Below are 24730 nucleotides of genomic sequence, written 5' to 3'. Positions count from 1 at the left end.
GAGAAAAGAACCAGCATGCTCCTCAGAAATGTGAGTCCATAGACAAAATACTTGAAGGTTGAATTTATGTTTTTTAAAGGGAAAAAAATAATGTGGTTGTATTTTCAGCAATGTGTACCAGAGAATATTCTGAAGATTAGATTGATTCATGCCTTTTGATGTTCTAACAGAGCACTTAGGGAAAAGAACCTGGAGGAGAATGACAGCAGAAATTGAAGACATTTGTTCAGTGCACAGGATATGTCTTAATCCTTATGTTTCTCATTATGTTTGAGTCATGACTGCAAAGCAGTTTTTTTTTTAACGAAGACATGATGCATATTCATCACACCAAAATGTCACTGTCACTGTCCAGGGGAGAGATGGAAAAAGAGCTGACTAATGTTACTTGTATTTGTGATACAAGATAACTCAAGGACTTGGATATTTACACTATCATTGCTGTAACTACATATTTTAGATTTTTTTTTTTCTTGCAACCATTTGTTGATGGTTTAGCGAAGTGTAGCATAGCAACAAGTATTAAGGGAACCACAGCCGTCCTTAGTATTCAAGTGGTAAAGGGTTTTTTTTCTCCCTTTACAGAAATATCCTGCAATTCTTCTCAGTTATCACCAGGTGGCTTAAAAGTCTCATTTTTTTCTGAAGCGGGGAATAGTTTAGACCCAAGGAAGTGATGTATCCCTGTGGTGCAATCGTTCCAGGAAATAGTTCAGTTATAGTTCTCAGCAAGGTTTATTTTTCCGCCTTTGTCTTGTGTACTGAGCTGTAGCTAGTAGTGAAAATATTAAACGTTAAGACTGCAGGTTTCCAGTTAAATTGTATCACTGAACTCTCTTTTTTTTTTTTTTTTTTTTTTTTCCTTTAAAGAATTTGGATTGTCAAGAATTCATGATGATGAGCTGGCTTTTTCCTCTTTTATTTATCTCTGTTCTGTGTATGAACAGCTTCTCGGGAGTGCAGGGAAAGAAATGGAAAGGTGAAGGTACTACTCAAAACCTGGAAAGTATTGTCATTGGAAGATGTTATAATTATATAAGAATTGTGAACCCTGCTGTTGGGTAAGTTTTGCTTGTTTCTGGATTAGTTTTTTATGTTCTGTAAAAAATGGTTGTTAATCAGAAGCCTGATGTTATGCTTCTAGCCATGAAAGTGATCTTTTTGAAGCCAACATACTTGTAGCTGTCTGGAAACAACAAAATAACTTTGATGGAGGTCATATTTTAAGTAGTGTAATTAAGGCAAGATTTTTAATCCTTCAATTCTTTATTTCAGATTTTTTGCCCCCCTCCTCCCCACCCTTACTTTCTGTAAGAACAACACACAGAAATGACAGGGATGGTGTTTTGGAAGTACCAAATCTGACAGCACTCCTAGGAAGACCAGCTTTGCCTTGCATGCCTCTGTGTCAGGTCCTTTAAGAAAGGAAACACCTCACTTTATAGCTATCCTGTGGTACTGAAGGAACCTTTTTAGCTCATCCACCTGGAAAATCAAGTAGTAATCAACTGCTCAAGTAGGATTATCTGTGAGCTTTCATTGGCTGCGCTAATTACACAGAACTGGAGGTAAATCACACTTTGCTAAAATAAGCACTTTTCTGTCTTCCTTGCCTAAGGACTTCAGTAAAAAGGAAGAAAATAAGGATAGTCTCCCGGAGTTCAGCCTTTTATTCTGCCACTAAAAAGTTGTCCTAACAGTGTGAAGAGGTATTTGCAGAGGGGCCATGGCTGGCTTCCTGTAGTATTGAATTGCTGTCTTAAAACAGGGTTAGATGATATTGCAAATATCACCTCATATTCTCAACCTCCCATTTTCAGTTCCTGTTGCAAAAGAGGGAGATAAAGTACTTAAAATTATTTTTTTTTCACTTTTAATAAAGGCAAAACAATATATTTCTTCACAATAACGTTTTTAACTTATCAGAAGTATTTTCTTTCAAGTTTCTTATGGAGGAAAAAGATCATCCTAATGCAAATAACACAGCGCATGAATTTCAGTGGAACAGTTCAAGCCTGGCAAATTTATAAACGTGTCACAATGAAAGGGGGAAGTAATTTTTAAGTGTAGATTTCTACATTCCTGCAATATAATATATAATATTAAATATGTGAACTTAGTTAACAGTTGTGTAGGTAATCTGGCCTTGCAGTAGGCTCTAGATAGGTACAGCTCCTGCATGACTTAACAGATGCCACTTCATTTATATCTGAAGCAGGACATGAATAATAATACAGAATATGCTAAAATGAGCAACATAAAGGATAGTTACTGTAGACATTTTAGTTGGATCATTAACTGATTTGGACTTAAAGATGTAAATGCAATATTCTGGAAAACATTTCTGTATGTCTCATGTTTATGATGGTTTTATGATCTAATGAATTCTGGTTACATTTTCACTACAAGATTTTAAAATTGAGAAGTTTGAACATGTTCATCAAAGTATTCTTGGTCAGGATAGTGTGAAGCCAGGCGGGACTAGGACTACTTTCCTGGTATTATTAAACTAAGAGCTACAAACTGATTTTATATAATGTGGGGATTTTTCTCTTTCCCTTAGGTTTATAAGCAAATAATGTAATCCAAACAAAATGGAGATTTCATATTGTACAGGTGCAAAACAGATATTCTAATTTATATTTATTTATTTATCATTTATTTTATTTATTCTAATTTATTTATATCCCTTTCCATTCATTGTCTGTTTCTTAGTTTCCCCCTGGGTAGCTTTTATAGAGACATGACCACCTGGATATGTTTTGTTTCTGAATTTATGTGCAAATTTTCTAAAAATACTTTGCTATCTTAAAGGCAGCTAGCAAAACATGTCTTTACACTGCAGCATAGTTAAAAACATTAAAATGTATATAGAAGCATAAGAAAAACTTTCTCATGTGTTAAAACAGAATATGCAAAATGGCAGTCAAAAGAGACATTTTACAAAATGCTGTGGCCATGTAGAAGTGAGGAACTTGAATTAAGATTATATTTGACATTTCCTAACAGGAGTACACTAAATAATACAAGTATTCCTGTAGTGCTTTTCATCCATATTTGTTTATTTGTAGTATATCATGGAAGCTTTGAAAACAATTTTTTTAAACTAAATAGTGTGAAATTAATCTGATTTATAAGTGTCTACTAATATTAGAAGAAATTGTCCTGCACTGCAGTCCTTCCCTACCCTGTAGTTTCAAAAAGTGTTTTTGCCACCTAAGAAGTTTTGAGCATCAGAGCAGAATAACCCTTGTGATTTATAATCTGTTCAAACCTGGATGAGAAGTCATAAAAAAAAAAAAATGTTATATGTGAATTAGCCAGAAAATTACTGATGGATTCAACTGTCAAGAAAGATGTTAAAAGTTCAGTTGATCCTAACTCACAAGTACTAACATAAGTACTTCAAGTAGAAATCTCTTTAGCAAAATGAGATCTAAGTATATACAAGAGTCAGAAGCCAAAGTATAACAGCTTGAAATCTGAAATAGGGTACAAATCCTTTTATTAAGTAAATGTGTTTAAACCTTGAAACTACTGATCAAGGATCATATTGCATCACTGAAAAGTTTTAGGTCAAGATCCATTACTGCTGACAGTATATAGGGAATTTTTATATAGTTGTTAAAAGCATGACCAGAGATTTCTGTAAGAAGATCTGTGGTCTGTTTCCTGCATAGCTCATCACAAGCACTCCTTTAAAGTGTCTGTGACATTCATTGTCACAAAGCAGCTCCCTAAAGCACCTGTACCATCAGAAACCATGCTGTCTATGGATGATACTAAATGAGCAAAACACTGTAGTGGCAGAGTTTGCTTTACTTATCAGGACTACTATTGTTCAAGCTAGAGCTTTGCAATGACATCTATTCATGTTAGGAAGGCTGTATGCATGTAACACAATTGTTCTGTTGTGCAGAGTGTTCCTGGCATAGACATTGTCACAGCATTGTGTGGGGAAGGTCCTGTGGAAAAGTGGTGAATGTAGAAATTAGCTTCTTAATTACTCCAGGCAGGCTAAGAGCTGTGACAGATGAGATCCTGAAAGTCCAAAGAGATAGGACACTTCCATCTGTAGATAGCCTGTCTTTTCCTCCATGGACGTTATCATCCCTGAGACAGAGCTGGCAGAAGGGAAATGTTGGAGTGCACAGCCTAGCATCTCATTTCAGCACTTGAAGTGTTGACTGCTAACAATATTCTTGTAGTTGTTGTAACTACTGCATAGTGACAGTGTGTGTCCCACACGGTTCCTGATCACTGTACTCATTCCAGCAAAATAAAACTGCATAGTCCAGGGCCTAGAAGCAGAAGGCATCTCTTTGTCACAATCATTATTTTACCATCAAAACTTTTTAGCAACTCATCCTGCATTTGAATCTGACATTTTAAGAGTAATATTGCATTCCAGCAGTGTTGGATATTTAGCTGTGGTTTATTTGAAATGGCTTTTTGAATCTGGAAAATTTAAAAGAAAACTTTTTCTTCAGTATTTCTACAGTGCTGGTAAGCAAACTCACGGTGTATACCATACCTGGTAAGATTTTTGTTGAATCGCAATGTGTTTCCAATTCCACACTGTAAATGCTAATATTTTCCTTGCTACATCTTCCTTATCTGCTGCAGTTATGACTCAGAAGACAAGATCTCTATGCTCTTCCTGAGGTACAAGTTTTTTATCACCCTGACTTCAGTTTTCTGCCTTAACCTTTTAAGGATTTTAATTGGGGTATTTGGAGGAGTTGAGGACAAATATCTTTCTTGCTCGGCGTTGAAAAAACAATTTTTCTGTTTGTTTGTTTCAATGATTACAGTGAGAAGAATTGTTCACAGATATGGGAAGCATTTAAAAATGCATTTATTTACAAGGATCCTTGCAACATTCTACCTAAGGATTATGAATTATTTATCAATCTCACATTGCACACAATTCCACCTAACAAGGTAATAATTTTTTATGTTAATTACCCCGTGACATACAACAGATTTTAGGTGACACAGGTCAAAATTGATGAGTCATTCTGTAACTGACTTTTGAATCACTCTTGTTGACCGATCTGTAGTTTATAAACTAGACTCTGTAGTTTATAAACTAGACTCAGACTTGATAACATGTTTTAATATGTTTGGCTCCATTTATTTTATGGAGTAACTTCTCAGCAATGTCTCTCTTTTCATACTACAGAGATCCTCCATTTTTCCTGCTGTGCTGGGAGCTCTTCCATAGTCCCTGAAATTCCACTTCTACTTTTCCTTAAGTCAGGTGCTCTGGCTGCAAATACTGTGCCTGCTATCATATTTTGCTTTTGCTCCTCAGAGCTAAGTCTCATGACAGTGACATGTTAAACACTGACACACTGAACAAGCAAAAGCAGAAATGAGAGAGGACGTTGTTCTGTGCCAGAAATCAGTAAGGGTTTGATGTGCTGGCAGTTGCAAAGAACGTGAAAGTGCAAAAGACATGTTGTGCTTTAAAGCAGTTTTTCCTCTAGCACAATTATTCCTCATTTCTAAATGATACAAGCTGAACCAACAAATACTACTGTCAACATAGCTTAATTCATGTGGAGTTCCACATACAGAAATAACATCTAGGCATATGATTTTTTTTCACACCATAAGTCAACACAGCAACATGAGAGTTTTGTGGTAACATATATCTGGCTTATAAATATCTTCCTTTTTTCTCCTTCCCCTAAATCTGTCTACTGAGGCAGGCAAAGCGAGGCCTAACTATATTTTAAAAAGGACTATATCCCTTCTCATCAAACTAGTAGTGTTCCTCAAGTCACTTGTGATCAGAAATTATACCTCTGGAAAATAAAAACCTTTGTTCCTTTAAAAGATAGCTAACATTTCTGGTTATTAGCTTGATTTGGAAAGAAATACCAAAACATGTTTTAAACTTTTTTCAATACCACATAATCTCATTGTGTCCACACCCAAGTGTTGGTGCATTTCTTCTCTATGTTTTTTTTCCTAGTCTCTTTTCTGGGAAAATAATCAGCTACTAGTCAATAGCTTTGCTGACAGAGGACGTCGCTACATGTCTCTGGGTGATACTCTGTTTGGCTTCGTTGGAGATTTTCTGAACTGGTGTGGGCAGGCAGACAGCCCTGGTAAGACAATGAGTGCTATGTTAAACATTTATCTGTAAAACCATAATGGAGACCAACTGCTGTGTTCTGGAGAAACTAAGTATGCTCTTATCCATGAAAAATGAGGGATAGCTTCACTGTCTCGTTCTCTCTTGTATTGTGTGAATATTTAGCACTGCAGTCAGGAGAGCACACAATGAAATCCAAATGCTCCTGCAGTGGGGATAAACTTCTTTCTCAGTCATCTGAATCTGGAGCTCCCTGCATCCCAGAACAGACTAGAACCATTTCAGCCAAATTACTGAATCCTCAGAATGTTACTGTTTTCATGTAAACTACAAAGGATGGAAAATGATTGAAAAAATACAACAGCTTTCAGTACTATGTCAAACAATCTTGTGGGTTCAGTGAGTAATGCACAAATATATTTAGTTGCTTTATAAAGTCACTTTTTATATTCATTATAATCTCTCTAATAGCACAAATCACATGCCTTCCTACAGGACTGGACTATGAATCCTGCCCAACCACATTGGAATGTGAGAACAATGCAGTGGAATCTTTCTGGAGGATGGCCTCAATCACTGTAAATATTGTATTAGTGCTGACTTCTTACATCTGCAACTGTCTGGGGTGGTTCAGGAAAACATTGCTGGTTCAAAACAGACTTAAACCCATAACTCTACTGGATTATTTCCCCTGATTCAAATACACTGTTTTATACTGGCTGCAGTGTTTTAGCAAGAAGAACCTAACATTCACCTCAGCTAGATAATGTGTTAAAATTGTTAGCTTTTTTAATATAAAGCATATTTAGTAAGCACAGTAAGCACGCTGATTCTCTGCTGATTATAGGTCCTAAGTGACATTTGACAGCCTTGCTGAAAACCCTTTACTCACAGATCAAACTCAACAGAGAATGGAAAAATGCTTTTTTCTTGTGCTGAAGAAACTAATTATAAATGTGAGAAAATAGCTTGAGAAGAACTGTTGATTTAACCGTGGCCAGTTTGGTTCCTGTCCTTTTTACTGCAGTGACCTGCTAGGGTGTTAGTCTAATATTTTTGCAGATCTGATATTCTTCATTGTCTTAGTTTGAAAAGACAGGGGTCTGCTAAGGAAGGCAGGAGTTTCCTTAGAAATGGAAAATGTAAACCCCCTACCTCCAAATTATTAAAATTTTGAAATTAAAGGGCTCTCAGGCAAAGATATGGGAGTAGGAATAACAGTTCTTTACTAGTATGTATAAATAAAAAAAACCCCTTCAACTTAATAGGAAAATTAAAATAAAATGCACTAGTATAAAAAGCACTGACAGAATACACCCTGACACTGTTGGTCAACAGTCTGATTAAGTGGTGGCTGCAGTCCTCCTGGGGTGACAGACTGGTTCTGTTGAAGCAATGATCCTGTAGAAGGGTGTAGTTTTCTTCTGAAGGCCCAGAGGTGGTGTAGATGGGTCTGGCCTTCCTCTGTGAATCCAGTGGAGAAAGGCTGATGTGGTGTTCTAAACCTCAGATTATATCCAGGTAGGAATGCTTGGTTCCTCCCCCTGGATGGGACATCTCACAATGGGATGGTGTAATTTTATCAGTCATGCAGTCAGACTCAGTGGCTCATTAACAGAAGATCTCCCCCTGGAGGGAGGAGGATGGGTCATGGAAGTGATAAAGAACACTGCCACACCTGGTTTTAACAGATGGAAATAGAATATATACTCTTGGTTACATCTTGCATCGCAACCCAAGACATTCGTGGTAAAATTCTTTCCTTGGTCACTCTAATTTGCAATAAAATACCAAGTTATATGACAAATCTGTGAGATCTGAAAAGCATTGTTATCTATTGCAGTATGCACAGCACAGTTCTGGGGTGATACAGGTCTTGCTGAATGGTTCTGCAGAGGGCGGAGCTTATCCACAGCCAGGGTAAGAGAACTGAATGATTTCTGTGTAGAGTGTGATGACTACAAAAAAGAAAATTCATCCAATTATTTGGGTCTACTGCTGCACAAAGTGTGGGAAGTGTAGCTGAAAGGACCTGTTGCATCAAAGTCTGCTGAGCTGTGGGGTCAACTTCTCTAGCTGAAGGAATAATATGTAGTGGATGGAAACTTTTCAATTCCTGCATTTTACAAACTGCTGTGGCAAGCATGCTGAATGCTCTGAAAGGTGCCCTCAAGTCAGCCAATCTATGGTGGCAAAATGTGTATGTCTTCAAAAAGCTGAGTGCTAACAAAATTTCTCTTTGGGGACATGTTGGAGTAGAGGATATTGTTACAAGGAGTGTAGCTTTTGTCAGGCCTACAAACAAACTTGGTAAATTCTAAAGGGAAAGTATTTCTCCATGACCAAGAGTGGATGTAGTTTGAAGTCCATTATGGTTTCAGAAAGCAGAAAAAAGGTTTGTTGAGGAGGCTAATAGCAAGGATGAGCTTCCTCTTCCCCTTTGTTCCTCTAATATTAAGGACAGGTGTATTTTTCCTTATTCAGAAGTGTACCAGTATGCAGAAGCTCATCTAAGTTTACATTCAAAATTTATGGTAAAAGTACACCCTTTAGAACTTTTACTATATGTCTGTAATGACTGCTTGCCTGTGGTAAAAAATGCATCCTTCATTACCTTAGCAACTGTCCTGTCCAAGGCAGATCAAAAAATTACGTCTTTCAAAAACCCATAGAAGACATCCCCCTCCTGTGTATTCACTGAGGACTAAAAATGACCATTGAAAAAGAAATTTTATTTCTGGATAGGAGAGAACAAAGAACCATCTTTTCCAAAACACCTCCTAACTACTTACCTCTGTCCCCCAAAACATCCCTCTCTATACACAACTTTAAGCTAATCACAAAGACTTATATAGTCTTCTTGGGTTGGTCAAGTGGTCAGCTGGGATCAAATCTTCTGCAGATGGTAATACCTGGCAGCAGGCCAATACCCAAAATCTATTATAGATGCCTTATTTTAGAAATTGATTCCTTATTTCTGTTCATTTACATTTTCCTTATTTCAAAAACATCTCACACACATTTATATCACCAGTTCCCTAGGTTGCCAGTCTGGTGGTACTTCAACCAGTGAAATCACCACTGGAACTCAGCCTGCCAAGGAGAGAAAAAAAATGGCAATTACTCCATATGTTTGCTTTGCTGTGTATCCTCTGGTCCATTTATGACTGAATTTAAGAGTTCATGTTTGAAAAAAAAGCTGGAAGTTGAATAATTAATAGCAGACGGTTACCTGAAAGATCTGTCTGTCTCCCTAACAATCTCTCTGGTCTGTTTTCAACTATTCCAAAGCCCCTTTCAAAGTTTATTCAGTTTTAAAGTTTGTACACTTAAGTCATCATTAAGTCACCTGGTATCATTTCAGTTAAGATTCATTTCTTATCTCATGGAAAAATAATTCACACAGTATGAATTTAGTTGGCAGATTTCTTTAATAATAGTAGCCAGTTAAAAATCTGTTTTACTGAAGTCAGTTATACCTTGTTCCTACCTTATACCCTACCACATACCAGGGCTTCTGATACCTCTAGTAAAAGATTTCTCCAGATTTGAGAGCAAGCTTCTTTTTTTCTCTGCAAATGACATATGCATGACTGAGTAAATGAGTTGGAATCTTTATTTTTTTGTTATATTTTCACTATGTGTTGGAGAGGTTTGGACACATTAGACAAAAAGGCAAACCTGCTGTTGCTGCTACTGGTCTCTGGTCAGCCACTGCCATACCAGACATGACCAGAGAAAGCATCTCATGCTATCTGTCCTCTTGTTCCACTTCTCCAGTAATTTAAAATAATTTGCTAACTTCATGAGCCAACAGACACTGGTAAGCAACACATGTCCTGTGCTTCTGTGGCAAAGCCCTGGTGGTAGAGCCACCAGGAGGACAGACCCACATTGTCACAGCTGGTCCCATCCAGGAAGTGGCAACTAACCCTCCCTTCTTCTCTTGGAGGTCTCAGAACATTTAGAAGGGCTAAGAGACACTGTAGTGCTGATAGAGACATTTAAGAAGATACATGATAGGCAAATAGCAAATTAGGGGAGAGACCTAGGCCCAAACTTGGACCAGGCATTCAGTGAGGACACAGCCCTTACAAGCTTTCTGAGGGAAAAAAACCCTAAAAGATTGGAAATCATTATTCTACATCTTGAAAAAAGGGTTAGAATCTATCTGTGGCTTTGAGATGCCAGCATGTCACAAAAAAAAAAATTAAAAATCAATCTAGAGACATTAAAATCAACCTTTGGGTTTCATATCTTCTTAGATTAGATATTATGAGGAAATATCAAATGATTTTTGGTTTGTTTTAGCATTTGTAAAAGTTCATTCTGGTTCACTTTTAGGTGAATTCATTAATGCAGAGGAGGAAAAGACTTTAATTTTCATGTTCTTTATAATTTTTTTTTTTTTTTTTCTTGAATCAGTTTTTTTGCAGATTATGAAATACCTAATCTCCAGAAAGGCAAAATCTCACAAATTTTCATTTGGGTTGTGGATGATCTTGAAGGACCAGATCTGTAAGTTATGTCTTAAAAAAAAAATTAAAAAATGATTTTTCCCTTTTGGACTTGTCTTTAAAATTTCACTGTATCTTTCTGTTGGATTATATTTGCATACTACTTAAAGTATTTTAGATGCTTTCATGAACACAGAAGACACAACCTGCCATTCCCAGAGAGTATAGAAATACCAGAGTTAGAGAAAATATAAATAAATTCTGATATTAGATCTGGAGCCAAATCTTGGTTAGATGTGTGTGTGGATCTCAGACGCTGCATGAAGATAGAGCATGAAGTCTTACTAAGATTCAATCTGAATTTCAGATTAAGTGCTGATGAGTGATACTTCTTTCACCTTGGCATATGCATTCTTTTCATTTTCACCTATTTTCTTAGCTGTTTGAAAATTTGTAGAAGCAGGCAAATACCAACATGCAGATCTTTATCTCTCAATAATTAATCCAGAAATAAAATCTAGGCTTTAAAAGTGTCTAATTTTGCCAGTAGTTTAATTAAAGCAAACAAAAAATAAATAATAAACAAATATAACAAAACTGATGAGTCCAAACTCTGGACTGTTGTGTATTTTACCACAATGCTGTGGAGTCTTCATAGCATAGTTCAGATTAGCATTTCTCAGCCTGTCTCTCTGAAGCAAAGAATCATACCCTCTGGGAGGGAAAAAACATACAGCTCATCTTTGCAAAAGCTAATATAAACACTGAGAGTTAATTTATGTTTCAGTAAATGGATGCATGGGAGTAATGGTATATTTTTATTAATTGTTTTCTACAATTACTTGGTTGGTCTACATATGATTTCTTTAGTCAGGAGTATTTACTTACTAGCAGGTAAGTAGCACTGGCCTTAATACTTTATGTTGGTGCAAGTTTAGAGGTCTCAGTAAACTTTTTTATGCTAATTGGAGTACAAATTAAAAAATCAATGCTAGGAACAGGAGCTGTGCTTAGGGTTATTTCTGGGTTTTTTCTTTCTGTGTTTTTCTATTATTCAACATTCAAGAGAGAGAACAAGCTAACAAGAAGTATAATTCTCATTTATTATAACAAACTTATTCTGTAAAGACAGATAGCATCAACTTTATAACTACCTAAATAGTTGCCAAAGAATATTACAAACAAAACACTATTTTACAAAATTGTTAGGTCTTTTTCTGTCTAGTCAAATATTAGAGTCAAATATCAGTTATTGGTGACTAGAATCTGAAAACCCTACACTGGCTGAAGCTAATCTTCCAGATTCTGTAAACTAGGGATAAATTGTGAAGTAACAGTAACATAAGCAAATGAAGCAATGTACATCATTCTTCTAGAGGTGTTATGGAATATAGAAAAGGTAAAGTAATGGGGATTTTCTTTGCTAATTCCATCAAGTTCAGTGAAAAGAAATATAACAAAAGATTTGCAATAATATTGAAATCCTTTCTCACAGAGATTCCTGTGGAATTCAGAGTGTAAAGACATTAGAAACCAGGCTGAAAACTCTTGGTTATGATGTTACTTGCACTGACAATAACAAGTAAGTGAAAACCTTTTTTTAATGTGCTCTATTTGCAGAAGCACCTTATCTATTTTGATTCTTGCTGTTCAATACTGAAGTGCCATTAATGTTGTGTCTTCAGGAGGGACAGATATGGTAGAGGGATGATGTCACATTTTTCAGACTTGGCATTTTTTGGTTGTGAATTGATCAAAACAGGACATCTTATTGTATGATTGAGTGGAATGTTGTACTTAGTCAATTTCAGACACAGAAGATGGTCTCATGTATTTGGATTTAAAATCTAAACAACAGTTAAAAATTATTGAATGTCTGCAGAATTACTGGTTATTCACAATAACTATTTCACAGCTCTAGTCATTCCCATTGATTGTAAGATAAATTTAATGAAGATTTAAACATGATAGTACTGTGAATTTGTTTCATTTTTTCATGTTTTTTTCCTCAGTTGTCTGCCTGAAAGGTGCTAAATAAAATGGTGTTTTCACAGGTCTGTAATGTTCTTACTCTGTCTGGATAATCCTGATAATTCTAAGTGTGCCCTTGCATCGTAAGTAAATCAACCTATCCTCAGTGTCATTACAACTGAATAAATTATACAAAAGTCAACAGTTCAACAGATACCTCTACCACCTGTTATGTATCACCCATATGCAATACACAGTGGTCTTGAATTTATTACTTATTGTGGATTGAGTTTGCAGTTTCTAGTCACAAATTGTGCACAGCTGTCTGGGAGCATCTGCTGTTCAGAATTAGGTGTTAATGTGTTCTCACTGATCACACAGGAACACTGTATATCACTGCTGATGTGAAGTTTGTACATATCACTGTTCTGATATAAAATTATTACAAATTTGAAGTTGCTTTCATTAATATAATTTCTTGAATAATTGAAGTATAGATCAAATGGCAACAGGTCTAAAGGACATTTCTCCAGCTACACTGCAATTTTCAGTTCTAAATTTTGAGGAAGTTTCCTTTTAATCTTCATTTTTGTGTGAAGCTTAATCTCTATATTTTCATGTATTTACCTTGTGCCAGTGAGTTATCTACAAAGAATACAGATTACATCCAAGATATAACTTCCCAATTAGCAAGCATTGGTCCCAAACTCCCTATTTATCCATATTTATCTATATTATATAAAGAGCATTAAATTAATTTATTGTGTATTTCAGTGAATTTACAGTAAAGATTACTGTTTTCAATTCTATGTTTCTTAACCTATATGCTGTTGTATATGTAGGTACACATAAGATACTTGAACATCTGAATGAGAACTTCCTCACTGTTTGGAATGTTGTAGAATATATAAATACATAAACACTGGTTTTTAGTTACATTCTTTTTATGCCTAATCCATGCTTTATTTCTTACTGTCCTTTCTTCCCTTATTCCAGCACATGCAAATTTTTGTTTGTTAATATCTGTGTGATACTGCAATGATAAATTCTGCTATGAAAGTCCTGATACGCTATCCCTGATTATGGCAGCAGAGAGGTGCAGCTCCAGCTTGCCTGCCTCTGGGAGGGGGTGTAGTGCTTCATGCATTACAGAAAAGGAGGTGGGTATCACCTTCTGTAACACATGTCCAGTTTTTGGTACACGCTTACAGAGACAGTGAGTATTCCCTCTTCATGCTGGTCACTGAAAACTTTTAGTCACCTTGCCTTGTAACATTTATTCTCACATGCAAATTATATCCTGACCCCAGCATATAAATGTTAGTGAAAATGGTGGGCTTATAGATACCACTGATGGCTCCAGACTTCTTCTGGGCAGTAGATCATAGAACAGACTTCCTGTTAGGGCTTTGATTGGTTACAAAATGCCACTTGCACAGTGGGTAAAAATAGGGTTTCCTTGTTCTGCCATTGAATGGCAAGGCTTTTGTTCATGACAGATGAAAATACAGCTATCCCTTTCAAAATAATAGCTGTGAACATAGTGACAATATTTGCAAACTGGAAGAAAAAGCACTTCACAACACTTTGAAAAATACAATGTTGTACTGAGCTCTTAACAGAAGATTTTTTTCCTCTCCCAGGTTTTAAATAATTTTCCTCAAAGTTTTGTGATGTGGGTATGTTACTCAGCTGAGGAAACCTGGATAAGAAGGCTTTTGGAAACCATTCATGTGTTTTTCCTTTCAGCTAAGGGGTGAGCATGCAGTTCTGCAGTATTGCCACATGGCGTTTGCAGTGTGTAAGCAGGGGAGCAGCCACCCCTTCCTTTCCATCCAAGTCACTACTTACTCAAAGTAACATAATCCCTGCTGTATTTGAAACACACTCTCACACTCTCCTGGGGTAACTCCTGAGCAATTCAGCTGTTCTCATTCACATGTCTCTCCTTAGGAAAAGTTTTCTTGCTTGTTTCCCTCATGAGCACTGTATTCCATCCTTTATGCATGGCACTGTAATAAGTTTGAATAATTTCACATCTATCCCAAATCACAGTAGAACTTCCCAGTAGAATCTGAATGCAAAACTATCATTTCCTCTCCCTGAAATTTAAGTAACTTAAATACTACAAGCCAATGAATACTTACATTCTTCCCAAAATCACTTAATTCTCTGCAGTAAATAACACCACCTCCATTGAAACTAGCTGTCTTTTCAGAAAGAACCTTAAGCAGATGCATATAAATGATTTGATGATTATCTTCTTAGGTACCTTTTCTGTGTGGATGGATCCCTGTTCTGTGATGGTCCATTCACTGCCATGGGGGCAGTTTGGTCAGTAGGGGTATCACTAATTGGAGTGGGTATCTGTTCAGAAAAGTTTCCTTTGCACAGTAGGTGTTCTCAGTGTTCATACTTCATAGTAAACAGTGCAACAGACACACAGGGTCTCATGCATCCCCTTTCACGTGGGCTGTGTGCTATTAAAGGGGTGATAGCTGGCCTCTCAGCCTCCAGGGAAAAATATCCTGAGCCCAAAAATATCAGAGTTGGACAAAGTGACTTTTTATGTCACCACAACTCCTGTTACACTGGCATAGCAAAGGAGAGGTCTACTACCTGGGTCAGGGTAGGAGAAGGATGGCTTAGAAGGTGCTGTGATGTACTTGGGGCTTCTTGCATGGTGGTGGTGGCCCTTAACTCCTCTCCAGACTTGAACAATGTTCCTGCTGAGTCAAATTTGGACTTTTGCTTGTTAAGGTGACACCCTGATATTAGGAAAAAACTTGTAAGTGAAAAATACCCACTAGATGGCAGAGATGGCTTACAAATGTAAGCAGGAAGGAAGCCAGATGCAAGCTTAGTAGTGGTATTTATTTCTTGCATTATTGCAATGACAGGGAGACGTAGAAGTGGATCTGAATACTACTGCACCAAGTGCTGTGAAAATACAGTCCTCCAGGACCGCTGCTGTCTACAAGAGCACTATAAAATCACAAGCGTAAGGCCAGAGACAGCAAATGGATATGGGGAGACAAGAAAGCTCTTGTGCTAAGGTAGAAAGAGTTCCCAGGGTTTTGCAAGGATGTTCTGTTTATAGAATCATGACAGCCAAAGGGAATCTGTTGGCAGGCTCATATAAAAAAAACTTCTAGCTTAGCACTTGGGCCACAAACTTCACCCTTGGCAACAAAACCCCTGATATTTAAAAGAATCCTAACTCAGCTTTGTGCTGTGAACATCCTGTTTGTTTTCTTTTCTTCAGATCTGCACCAGCAGTACAAAGAGGACCTATATCTTCAGACAGAGGAGGCAGCTGGAACAAGCTCATGTTTGTTTCTTTTGCAGGCTTTTTGTTCAGATTTGCTTTAGTGTACTAAGTTAATCAACTGAATCCATAACCTCTGTTTGCCTTAGCTGGCTATAAATTTGGCTTCAACTAATTTCTAACATCAGTTTCCCCCTACTTTTGGGACTGGCAAACTTGCATATTAAAACCTTACATACTAGATACTGGCTTCTTTTAATATCAAAAATTATCCCACTGCTGCTAGGAAGCCTCACCCTTCATTTTATTTTCTCTTCTGGAAGAAGTTCATTGCTATTTCCTCTTATCTTTATTCTCCAGAACTAAACTAAGAATAATACTTCCTGTTCACATACTTCAGAAAGAAAAATGATACTATGCCTGTCATACATCACCCACAGGGATTACTTGTTTGTAAAACCATCCTAACATCTGACCTTGGGAACCAAGTGACTGATTATCTTGTTTTGGGAAGGTGAAACATAAATTCAAGTGGGAGAGATCTTAGATTGCTCACTTGATACAAGATGAAATAGGTAAGACAGTGGAAAATAAACTTATTTTCATAAGTGGTCCAGTACTTGGGCCAAACTTAAACTAGGGTACAGCAAGATTCTGGCTGCATACTTGCACACAATATTTTACCATGTAATATCTATTGCTTCATCATCCACACAGCTGTTCCTCAGCTGGCTGTTTCCTGGACACTGGATAGCAAATAGTCAGAAATACCAGGTCTAGAAAGTTCCACAGTTTTTCCACCATGATGTGATTTATGGTATATCAAATTCAGAGAAGAACCTGCCAAGTCAGACATTGGCCTGCTTGCAGCGAACTCGGATAACAGGGTTCAGAACACACGGAGGAGAGAACAGATGCCATCCTGAAGGTTTCTTGGGTTACTTGTGTGAATTCCAGTGCTCCAACTAGATGCTCCTCTAAACCACCAAGACATCCAGCAAGATGGCACATAAATCTCCAGAAAAAAATGGTCATTCTACTAGAGAATAACTTCATGTACATATTTTTTGCACATTTTGTGTTAGCTTCTGTATTATTTATTTGTGTTTGTATTGACTGGTTGCCAGAAAACTTAGAGAGGATATTCTGTTATCTCAGTGAATCTGATTAAAGGGTCCACAATAGATTTATATCCTTTCAATCCCTGATTATGTTATATGTTTGAAAGATAAAATATTTAAATTACGTTACAGTTGCTTATTTGTCTTTCTTCCCTGCCTGTAATAATCTTTACTTTTGGTTTTAATGCAGATCTCTTTACATTGAACACATATTTGGGTTTGCCTATGTCACAGGTGGGTTTAGGCTTCAGCTTGAAGGATTTTTGTATCTATTTCAGACGCAAAAAAGTACTGGAAGTACAAAACTACTGAAATCAGAAGTAATAGGCCTTTGAAAATCTGAGCTATATTATGCCTCAAAATTGTTCCCTATCAGTGCTGTAACTTTAGTCTTTTGATTAGTTCCTTGAACATCCTATTCATTTTTATTGTTTTTTTTTATCATGTATTATTTTTTACAGCGGTCATCAGAGTAGTAAGAAAGGTATCTGTAACACAGTCACATCTCAGGTAGCTAAAGCCAAGCAATTTTGATCCATCTTCTACTTGCCCACAACAGATCCTATCACGACACATTTTGGGCCACAGGCTGTAGAGACAGTGTGTGTGAGGCTCTCAGGTGTTCCAGCCATCACCAGGCTGGTGTGTCCTGCTTACTGACCTGTGTGTGACAGTGTGTGTGAGATCCAGAGAACAGCTTCATACCATTAACCAGCCATGTGCCTCTAAGGCAACTTCCAACCACAAACCAAGCATCCCAGCTGGCCAACTTTTGCTTTCCAGCTTATGAAAGCTTTCCATCCTCTGCATGTAATTGAGTCCAGAAGCAAGTCAGTGATGGCAGTTACAGTACCAAACACTCTGTAGAAAGTGCTAAATAATTCTGTATTGAAAAAGAAAAATAATTAAAATACAGAGTAAAATACTACAATTCAAACAACTGAGGTTATTTAATGCATAACCTTATGTCAAGAACAACACACCTCTTGCAGTGTTTTCTTATTTCTAATGTTCTTTACTCTTCCCATCACTTCAACTCAGTAGCAAAGACAGCAATTTCTTTTCTAATACCTGTTTAGTACAGTGTCTCAAACTTGCTTTAAAAACTTGGAAAGATCTGTAAAGATTTTTAGCTAACCAACTAATATAGCTAATAAAAAAGAGCAACAAGGCAAGGTTCTAGATGCATAGGTTTCCTGAGATCTTAGAGGCAGCAGATTTCAAGCTGAGTGTGAATCATTTGTTCTGACTTTAACATAATGGTTTTAATCTGTGCAAAAGAACAGTGGGACTGGCATCTCGGAAGCTGTGGGGCAGAAGTGTCATCAAAGCAAGAAACAATAAAGTCATTTGTTAATCCCAGAGGGAGGGAGAGACATGAACATGTCTTTTTATAATTTCTACATCCATGAGGATGTGGTGAATAGTATTATTTACAGTTATATGTTACACTGAAGTGGTGACAATCAGCCAGGTGAGCCTGTGCTATGTCTTAAACACTCAGGGAATACTCTGATTAGAAATGTCTCATGTAAGAGCTGTGCCAATGTGGAGAAATCATACTGTCCAAAAGGCATCTGCCCTTTTCCTTAAACTCATTCAAGCCTGGGGAAGTTCACAAATATAGATTCAACCTGGTTTAACCATTCATATATGTACTAGCAGTATTACAAAAACAGCTGTCTCCTGATGTGACTTTGAGGGAGAAAATGTTTCAGATGAAAACAATATGCATATCACTTAATTTGTGTTCTGTTGGATGCCAAAATCCCGTGTAAATCCATTAATAGCCAACTACTTATGGCAAATGAATATATAATGTACAAGACCATTACAAGGTGTTCTGCATCTCTGCAGATAGACCTGTGGAAGCTGCTGAGATTAAGGCAGTATTTCCTGCTGTGGCCATTTTGTGGACCACTTAAGAACTCTGTTATCTGGCATTCTTCATTCCTACATAGAAGTAAATATAATCTTCCCTCCTACTAACCTACTTCTTTTTCTTTCTGCTACATGCATTTCAGTCATTGTATCTGACAGAGGCTGAACTCTAATTCAGAGTAGTTCCTTTTTCCAGCATGTGTGTGCATGCACACATAAGCATCTGCTCACACCTGCTCTGCCTATTTTTAAATGCAAACTCTTGAGTGCTCTGGAGTAAAAAGTTATCAGAATAAAGCGTGGACAACTTGATCACCTCTTTGCCCTTTTTATACTGCTGGTGTTTATTTTTGTCATATTGGTCTTGATGTGATATTCAACTGACATGACTACATTTTCAATCAACAATCTTAAATGTAGTGAAATGTGACCTGAAACCTCAAGAACTTGAATATTTTTTTTTGTTCTGTGAAAGCTATCTTTCGATAGTGTTCTTCTCAACTGAATTACCAAGAAATAATTCTGATGTATTTTGCTTCAACAATAGTGTGAAGTGGAAGAAGAGTACTTTTAGTAGATCCAAGAAGTTTGGTTTAAAATAGCTCCGTATGGGGAGGCACAGTATCTTAATTTAGCCAAATGTCAGGGTGGCTCAAACACTTCACAAGTTGTTTTTTTTTTTTATTTTCAGGTTTTTCCTAATTCCAGCTTCTGCCCAGTCTAAATTTACATGCAATTTTATGTAAGAGGCAAAGACTATAATCTGTCAAATTTTGTTTATAATCTGCAGGCATCTGATTTCCTAGCTTCTTGAAAATGACGAAGTCAAGCTCCCAGATCCTCATTCCCTTACGGCAGCAGCGCAGTTCCAGTGCAGGCTGGCAGGGAGGCTGGTGCAGGAAATTGGAGCCCGGGAGTGTGGCACGTCTGTCCCCTCACACCGTGCCAGAGGGCCCCTGCTGCCTGGCAGCCCCCCTCCTCCTACCTTCTCCCTTTCTCTGCAGCCACAGCCAAGGTGAACCCGACCTCCCTTCGGATGAGTTACTTTGTATTTATAGCAGAATATGTGAGCAGAAAATTATGTTGCTGGAAATTCTATAAGAAGAAAACAAAGGTGGAAATTAGAGTATACATTTCCTCCCAGCAGCAGGCAGTGCAGTGAAGTAAGTGGTCTCTCACTTGTGACCATTTGACTAGGAGTACCTGTGGGCTGTGTAAGCAGTAAGTGTTGTAAGTTCCCTAAGCGTAGACAGAGACAATCCTCCAGAATTCCTCCAGTATGCCTGGGGTATCTTATGCCCTTAGTTACAATACTTAATAAATAAATAACAAAGAATGTAAGTACTGTAGGCAGAAATCAGAATTATAAATCAAGACTGTGGTGAATTCTGGATTACCAAACTGCAGGGAGACTTTTTCCCCCCATTTGCAGCAGGTAAAGTCAAGAGTGCTAAAGAAATGACAGGCATTCTATCTGCTGCACTGTGTCAAGGAACAGATGTGGAAAAGCCCCTAGGTCACTTCGTACCATTTTGTAGAAAGAAATAAGTATCCCATGGAAATTTTAATCTTCTGATACCAAATCCCAACTGTAGGACATGCTGGCCTGGATTGAGCTCCATTTTTACTTATCCCATTGCTTTGATGAAACATACCAGAAAATCCAGAGCTGGTATTTCCACAACTCAGAGTGTATGCTCTGGGCTTTCACCCAGAACTTTCTGTCACCACTGCACATTAGCATGAGGTTATAAGACATGTATCGCTTGACATATATCACTTGAAAAGTAGTTAAGGACAGTAAGCATAACCAATAATCTTGTAAAATGCAGCATCAAATCCCAGATAAATATTTCTACACATGTATACAAAAGCATGTTTTACAGTTGTCAATTAGAGAGGATCTTTGTCAAGTTTCTTGGTTTTTTAACCTTTGACCTATCACATGAAGCTTTTCCAAGTGGCATACCTACCCTGTATAGTTCTTTTAGGAGTAATTGTGCTATTTACGCATTCTTGGAGTTGGAGAGCCTAATTCTGTATCAACTTTGTTCTCTTGGCTGCCTCAGTGGGATGGGAGCCTTATGGGTATTTCTCTTCAGAATGAGTGAGCAGCATAACAATTAGTAGTGGTTAGAAAACAAGCACTCAGTTTCATGGAAGTTGGTGGGATTAGTGCATGTGCTTTTCCTCTGCACTAAATTAAACCTTGAGAAATGCTTTGCACATGAAAAGCAGCCTCATCAGAAACCATGGTAAGATCTCACTGATAGGATGTAGCTTTGGTACAGCTCTCACTTACTTGCAAACTCAACTATCACAGCTGTTAATATTTTTTAATAAATTAAACGTGTCTTAAGTAAAAAATATTTTCTTCATATCCCAATTCAGGTAGAATGAATGAGTCATTAAACACGGGTCTCCCATTCTGCAGAGCAGTGCTTTAAATAGTACACTTTGGAATGTGTTTTTCTGGTTTGCCTAGAACATCATTTTCTGACATGTCTAAATAGAAAGACATAACAAAAAGTGGTGAAGGTGGTACAAAAGAATGAAACAACCTGTTTCTCCAAGCTATTCTGGAGCTACTCCACCTCCCTCCCTAGCAGAGCAGCGTGTTTGTATGTAGGAGGTCTCTTGGCATGCTGCCTCATTCCTTGATAAAATCAATGTGTAAACCCCAGCTATGACATTGTTTTGTTACAAACCCACCACTTTGGCTACAGAAAAAAGAAATTGGGAATTGCAAAATACGAGAAGCAGCAGTGGTGGCAGCAGGAAATTCTTCAGCAACAGCAAAGCTCAGGATGCACCTGTAGAAGCGCCAGGCTCTCAAAGAGAAAGGGAAGGAGCAGATGGCATGACACTGAAGAAAGCCAGCAAGGGAAAGAAGCACAGAAATGGGAGGAAGATGCTTGGTCCAAAGAAGAATTCTTTGGACCCTTTGGGATCTTAGTTCACAATAAACAAAGAAAAAAAATCAGTAATTGGTGTCTGTTCCTCTGTCTCAGAGAGAACAGCACTGTCAGTGCTGTCAGGGCTCCAGCTGGCGACAAGTGAGCTCGCTCAGCCAACACACAGAGAGGCCAGGGCTGCTCAGACAAGGGAAAGGAACCAGGCTGTCCATGTCTGCATGGAGAATGATCAAGGAATAGCTGTTTCCCAACAACCTGGGCATGAGCTTTAAATGCACATCCAGTCACATTGTATTAATTTGTAAGGCAGTCAGAACTGGATCCAATCGGAGCTGAAGGACAGATGTCATCACTTCTGAGACTGTTCAGGGTATGTCTGTATTCTTGTCAGTGCATCTCACCAGTTGCTTGATTCTGCTGAAATAATATGACTGTTCATAAATCACATCCTAGAAAGAAACAATTTAAAATCTGTCATTCTGGTGCCATTTCAGCAGAGCACAACACCAATTGAAAAAGCAGGCAATTAATTCAGGAATCTTAAGCTCTGTTATTTGCCATGAAAAGCTCTTACCTCTTATGCTCTCTCCATAGCCTGCTGTGAAACAATGTCATATAAAAAATTTGAGGTAGTTTTCCATGGGATGTCTGGTAGGAGTTTCCTGATTGGGATGATTTTTAGAGAAATTGACATGTTTATACATATGTATATGTATGCTAATTTCTCTAGAAATTAACATATACATACACATACATATATATGTGTGTATATATGTGTGCATATATCCATATTTATTTGTATGTATATGTATATATACATATACATGTATACATATAAAATATAAATTATTATATTATCCATATAATTATAATATATATTATCCATATAATATGTAATATTGTGATAGATTGGCATTTAAGAAAACAAAGAGAAACACCTAAGGAAATTAAAACCACTGGAGGCTGATGGGAGTTTTTCTCCTAGCCAACAGCTGGCCATTTCTAAGAATTGACAGCTGGTTTAACCATTGAAAAGTGAGATCAACCTGTGAACACCACCTTAAGACCTAAGCCTGGGAATTTCTTTCTCTCTTGGTTTCCTGGCTGTGGAAGGTAACAAAGCTCTGGCCTCCTGTTCCCTGCCCAGTCCATGCGGCCCAGGCGGGGGCGGGCTGAGCCTGCTCCCGGCCGGGAGATGGGGCCTGTGGGGCTTGCCCCAGGCTCTGGCCGGGCCAGGCCGGTCCCTGGCTCGGCTGCAGTTTTTACTGTGACTGAATTCACCAGAGACTGCCGAGTAAGGAAAGGAAAAAAAAAGCTCTGGACCTGCAGCAGGCTGAGACAGAGACCACACTCTCCAGAGCAGCCATGAAGAATCTTCCATTGCAGACAACTCCAGCTGCTGCTCCGGCAGAGATCACAGAACCATCTACAAAGCCTGGGCAAGATTTTAACCCTTTCATTACCCAGATGAGACTTGCAGATTAATCCTTTTTTCCAGAGAAAGAAAAAAGAGAGTAATCAACATGTAAAGAGACTTTATAAACTATCAGAGACAGTAAAGAAAAGAATTAAGCTTCAGAAAAGGTAGAGAATAAGGAGATGCTTTAATTAAGCTGAAATATTTTTCTGTTAAAGCTGCGGAGATGGACAATAATGTTCTGAAAAAACTCCTTTAATTCATGACAGAGTAATGTCCACATTATATCTAATCCACATCTCACAGCAAGAAATAAGTAAGTTTTCTAGGTTTTTTTAGTTACTGCTTTGAAACCATGACATTTATATGGTGCATTGGCTGGGAAATGGAATTGACAAATGTAAAACACTACAAATATATTTATATATTTTAGATATATTTCTATTTATATACCTATACATATTTATAATTTTAAAAGCTTTTCAAAACATCTCTGAAACATTAATTAAAGAACTTCACAGGAAAATGGGCAAACAGGACTAACCATCCGTACAAATATAAACATACCTTAGGCATTCAGAAAGACTGTAAGTCAATTTACAAGTTGAGGAAAATTTAGCACTTACTGATAAAAAATTACTCCTCAATGCTATCACACAGTGTGTGAAGAGGGGAAAAGATACTTTGCTTCCTTTCTTCTTCAGTTGTGATCTCCCATGTGAAAGTAAGGACACTTGGAAGGACACAAGGTGAGATGGAGATGGTATTCAAGGACACAGAGTCCCCAACTTCTGCTTTACCAAATCCCTAATGGAAATAAATTTTGGGGGAAAGAACCCTAATTTATCCTGGCACAGCCATGCTGTAATTCTTTACCCAAGCTTCTCTTAATCTCATAAATTTGTTCCAAAAATATTGATCTAAGAGGGAGCATTTCTTAAAAATATTTACAAAATCATGTGGATGGGTGTCAAAACCTTGTAAAAGTCTGAACACCACAGCTCTCCATGAGACAGTTCTGTATGCTATAGCAACAAATCTTCCAAAAGAATATCAGAAGGTTATCCAAAAAGGATAATTTCTTCTACTATCTAGAGACCATTGTCAAGAAGATGAAGCTATACTCTTTTCCAGGGATGCAAGTGAAAAGGCAAAGGATGATGGTCAAACAGTGAAACAAAGGAAATTCTGATTAAACATTAAAAAAAATCACCATGAGAGTGGCTTCCCAAAGAGATTCTTGACCCTTCATCCATAGAGGTGGAAGAAAAAACCTGAAGAATTGAAGAACACCCTGAGTAACCAAATCTAACCTTATACTTAGCTGTGGTTTCAGCAATTGCTGCGGCCAGATAATCTGCAGACATCCCTACATCATTCAGTCATATTTAAGTTTTCCAAGAATGGCAATGACTAAACGTCTTCTTTCTGGAAGGACCTGTCACACATAGTGTTGTCCTCTTTTTTATTTCATGATGCTAATGCCTAACTGGAAAGACAGCTTTATTTTCATAACATCATTAGCCATCCATAGAATTTTAGCTGTCATAATGGATGCATTTATTTTAAAACCTAATTCCTAACATGTTTTATC

General features: G+C 37.5%; 1 protein-coding gene across 7 annotated transcripts; it reads left to right on the top strand.

The window, feature by feature from the left end:
* On the top strand, positions 1-19967 carry LOC107203272 (ADP-ribosyl cyclase/cyclic ADP-ribose hydrolase 2-like). 7 transcript variants are annotated; one of them, XR_001521097.2, is made up of 11 exons: positions 1-30; positions 871-1061; positions 4815-4944; positions 5984-6119; positions 6602-6684; positions 7950-8026; positions 10532-10624; positions 12059-12145; positions 12618-12677; positions 13531-13694; positions 14178-17054. XR_001521097.2 is itself a non-coding variant. In XM_015625111.2 (10 exons), the coding sequence occupies exons 1-10, from the start codon at positions 16-18 to the stop codon at positions 19608-19610; spliced, it is 888 nt and encodes a 295-aa protein (XP_015480597.2). In that variant the 5' UTR covers positions 1-15; the 3' UTR covers positions 19611-19967. The 7 variants fall into 7 exon arrangements, 4 of the variants coding, with proteins under 4 accessions (XP_015480597.2, XP_015480595.2, XP_015480598.2 ...); XR_004496925.1 differs by having other exon boundaries at positions 13531-14290; positions 15800-15881; XR_001521098.3 differs by having other exon boundaries at positions 15800-15870.
* The last annotated feature ends 4763 nt before the right edge of the window (positions 19968-24730 follow it).

The sequence above is a fragment of the Parus major genome, chromosome 4 (assembly GCF_001522545.3).
Source record: "Parus major isolate Abel chromosome 4, Parus_major1.1, whole genome shotgun sequence".
Lineage (NCBI taxonomy): Eukaryota > Metazoa > Chordata > Aves > Passeriformes > Paridae > Parus > Parus major.
Note: the sequence above shows the minus strand (reverse complement) of the source record. Positions and strands in the feature narration are given on the sequence as shown.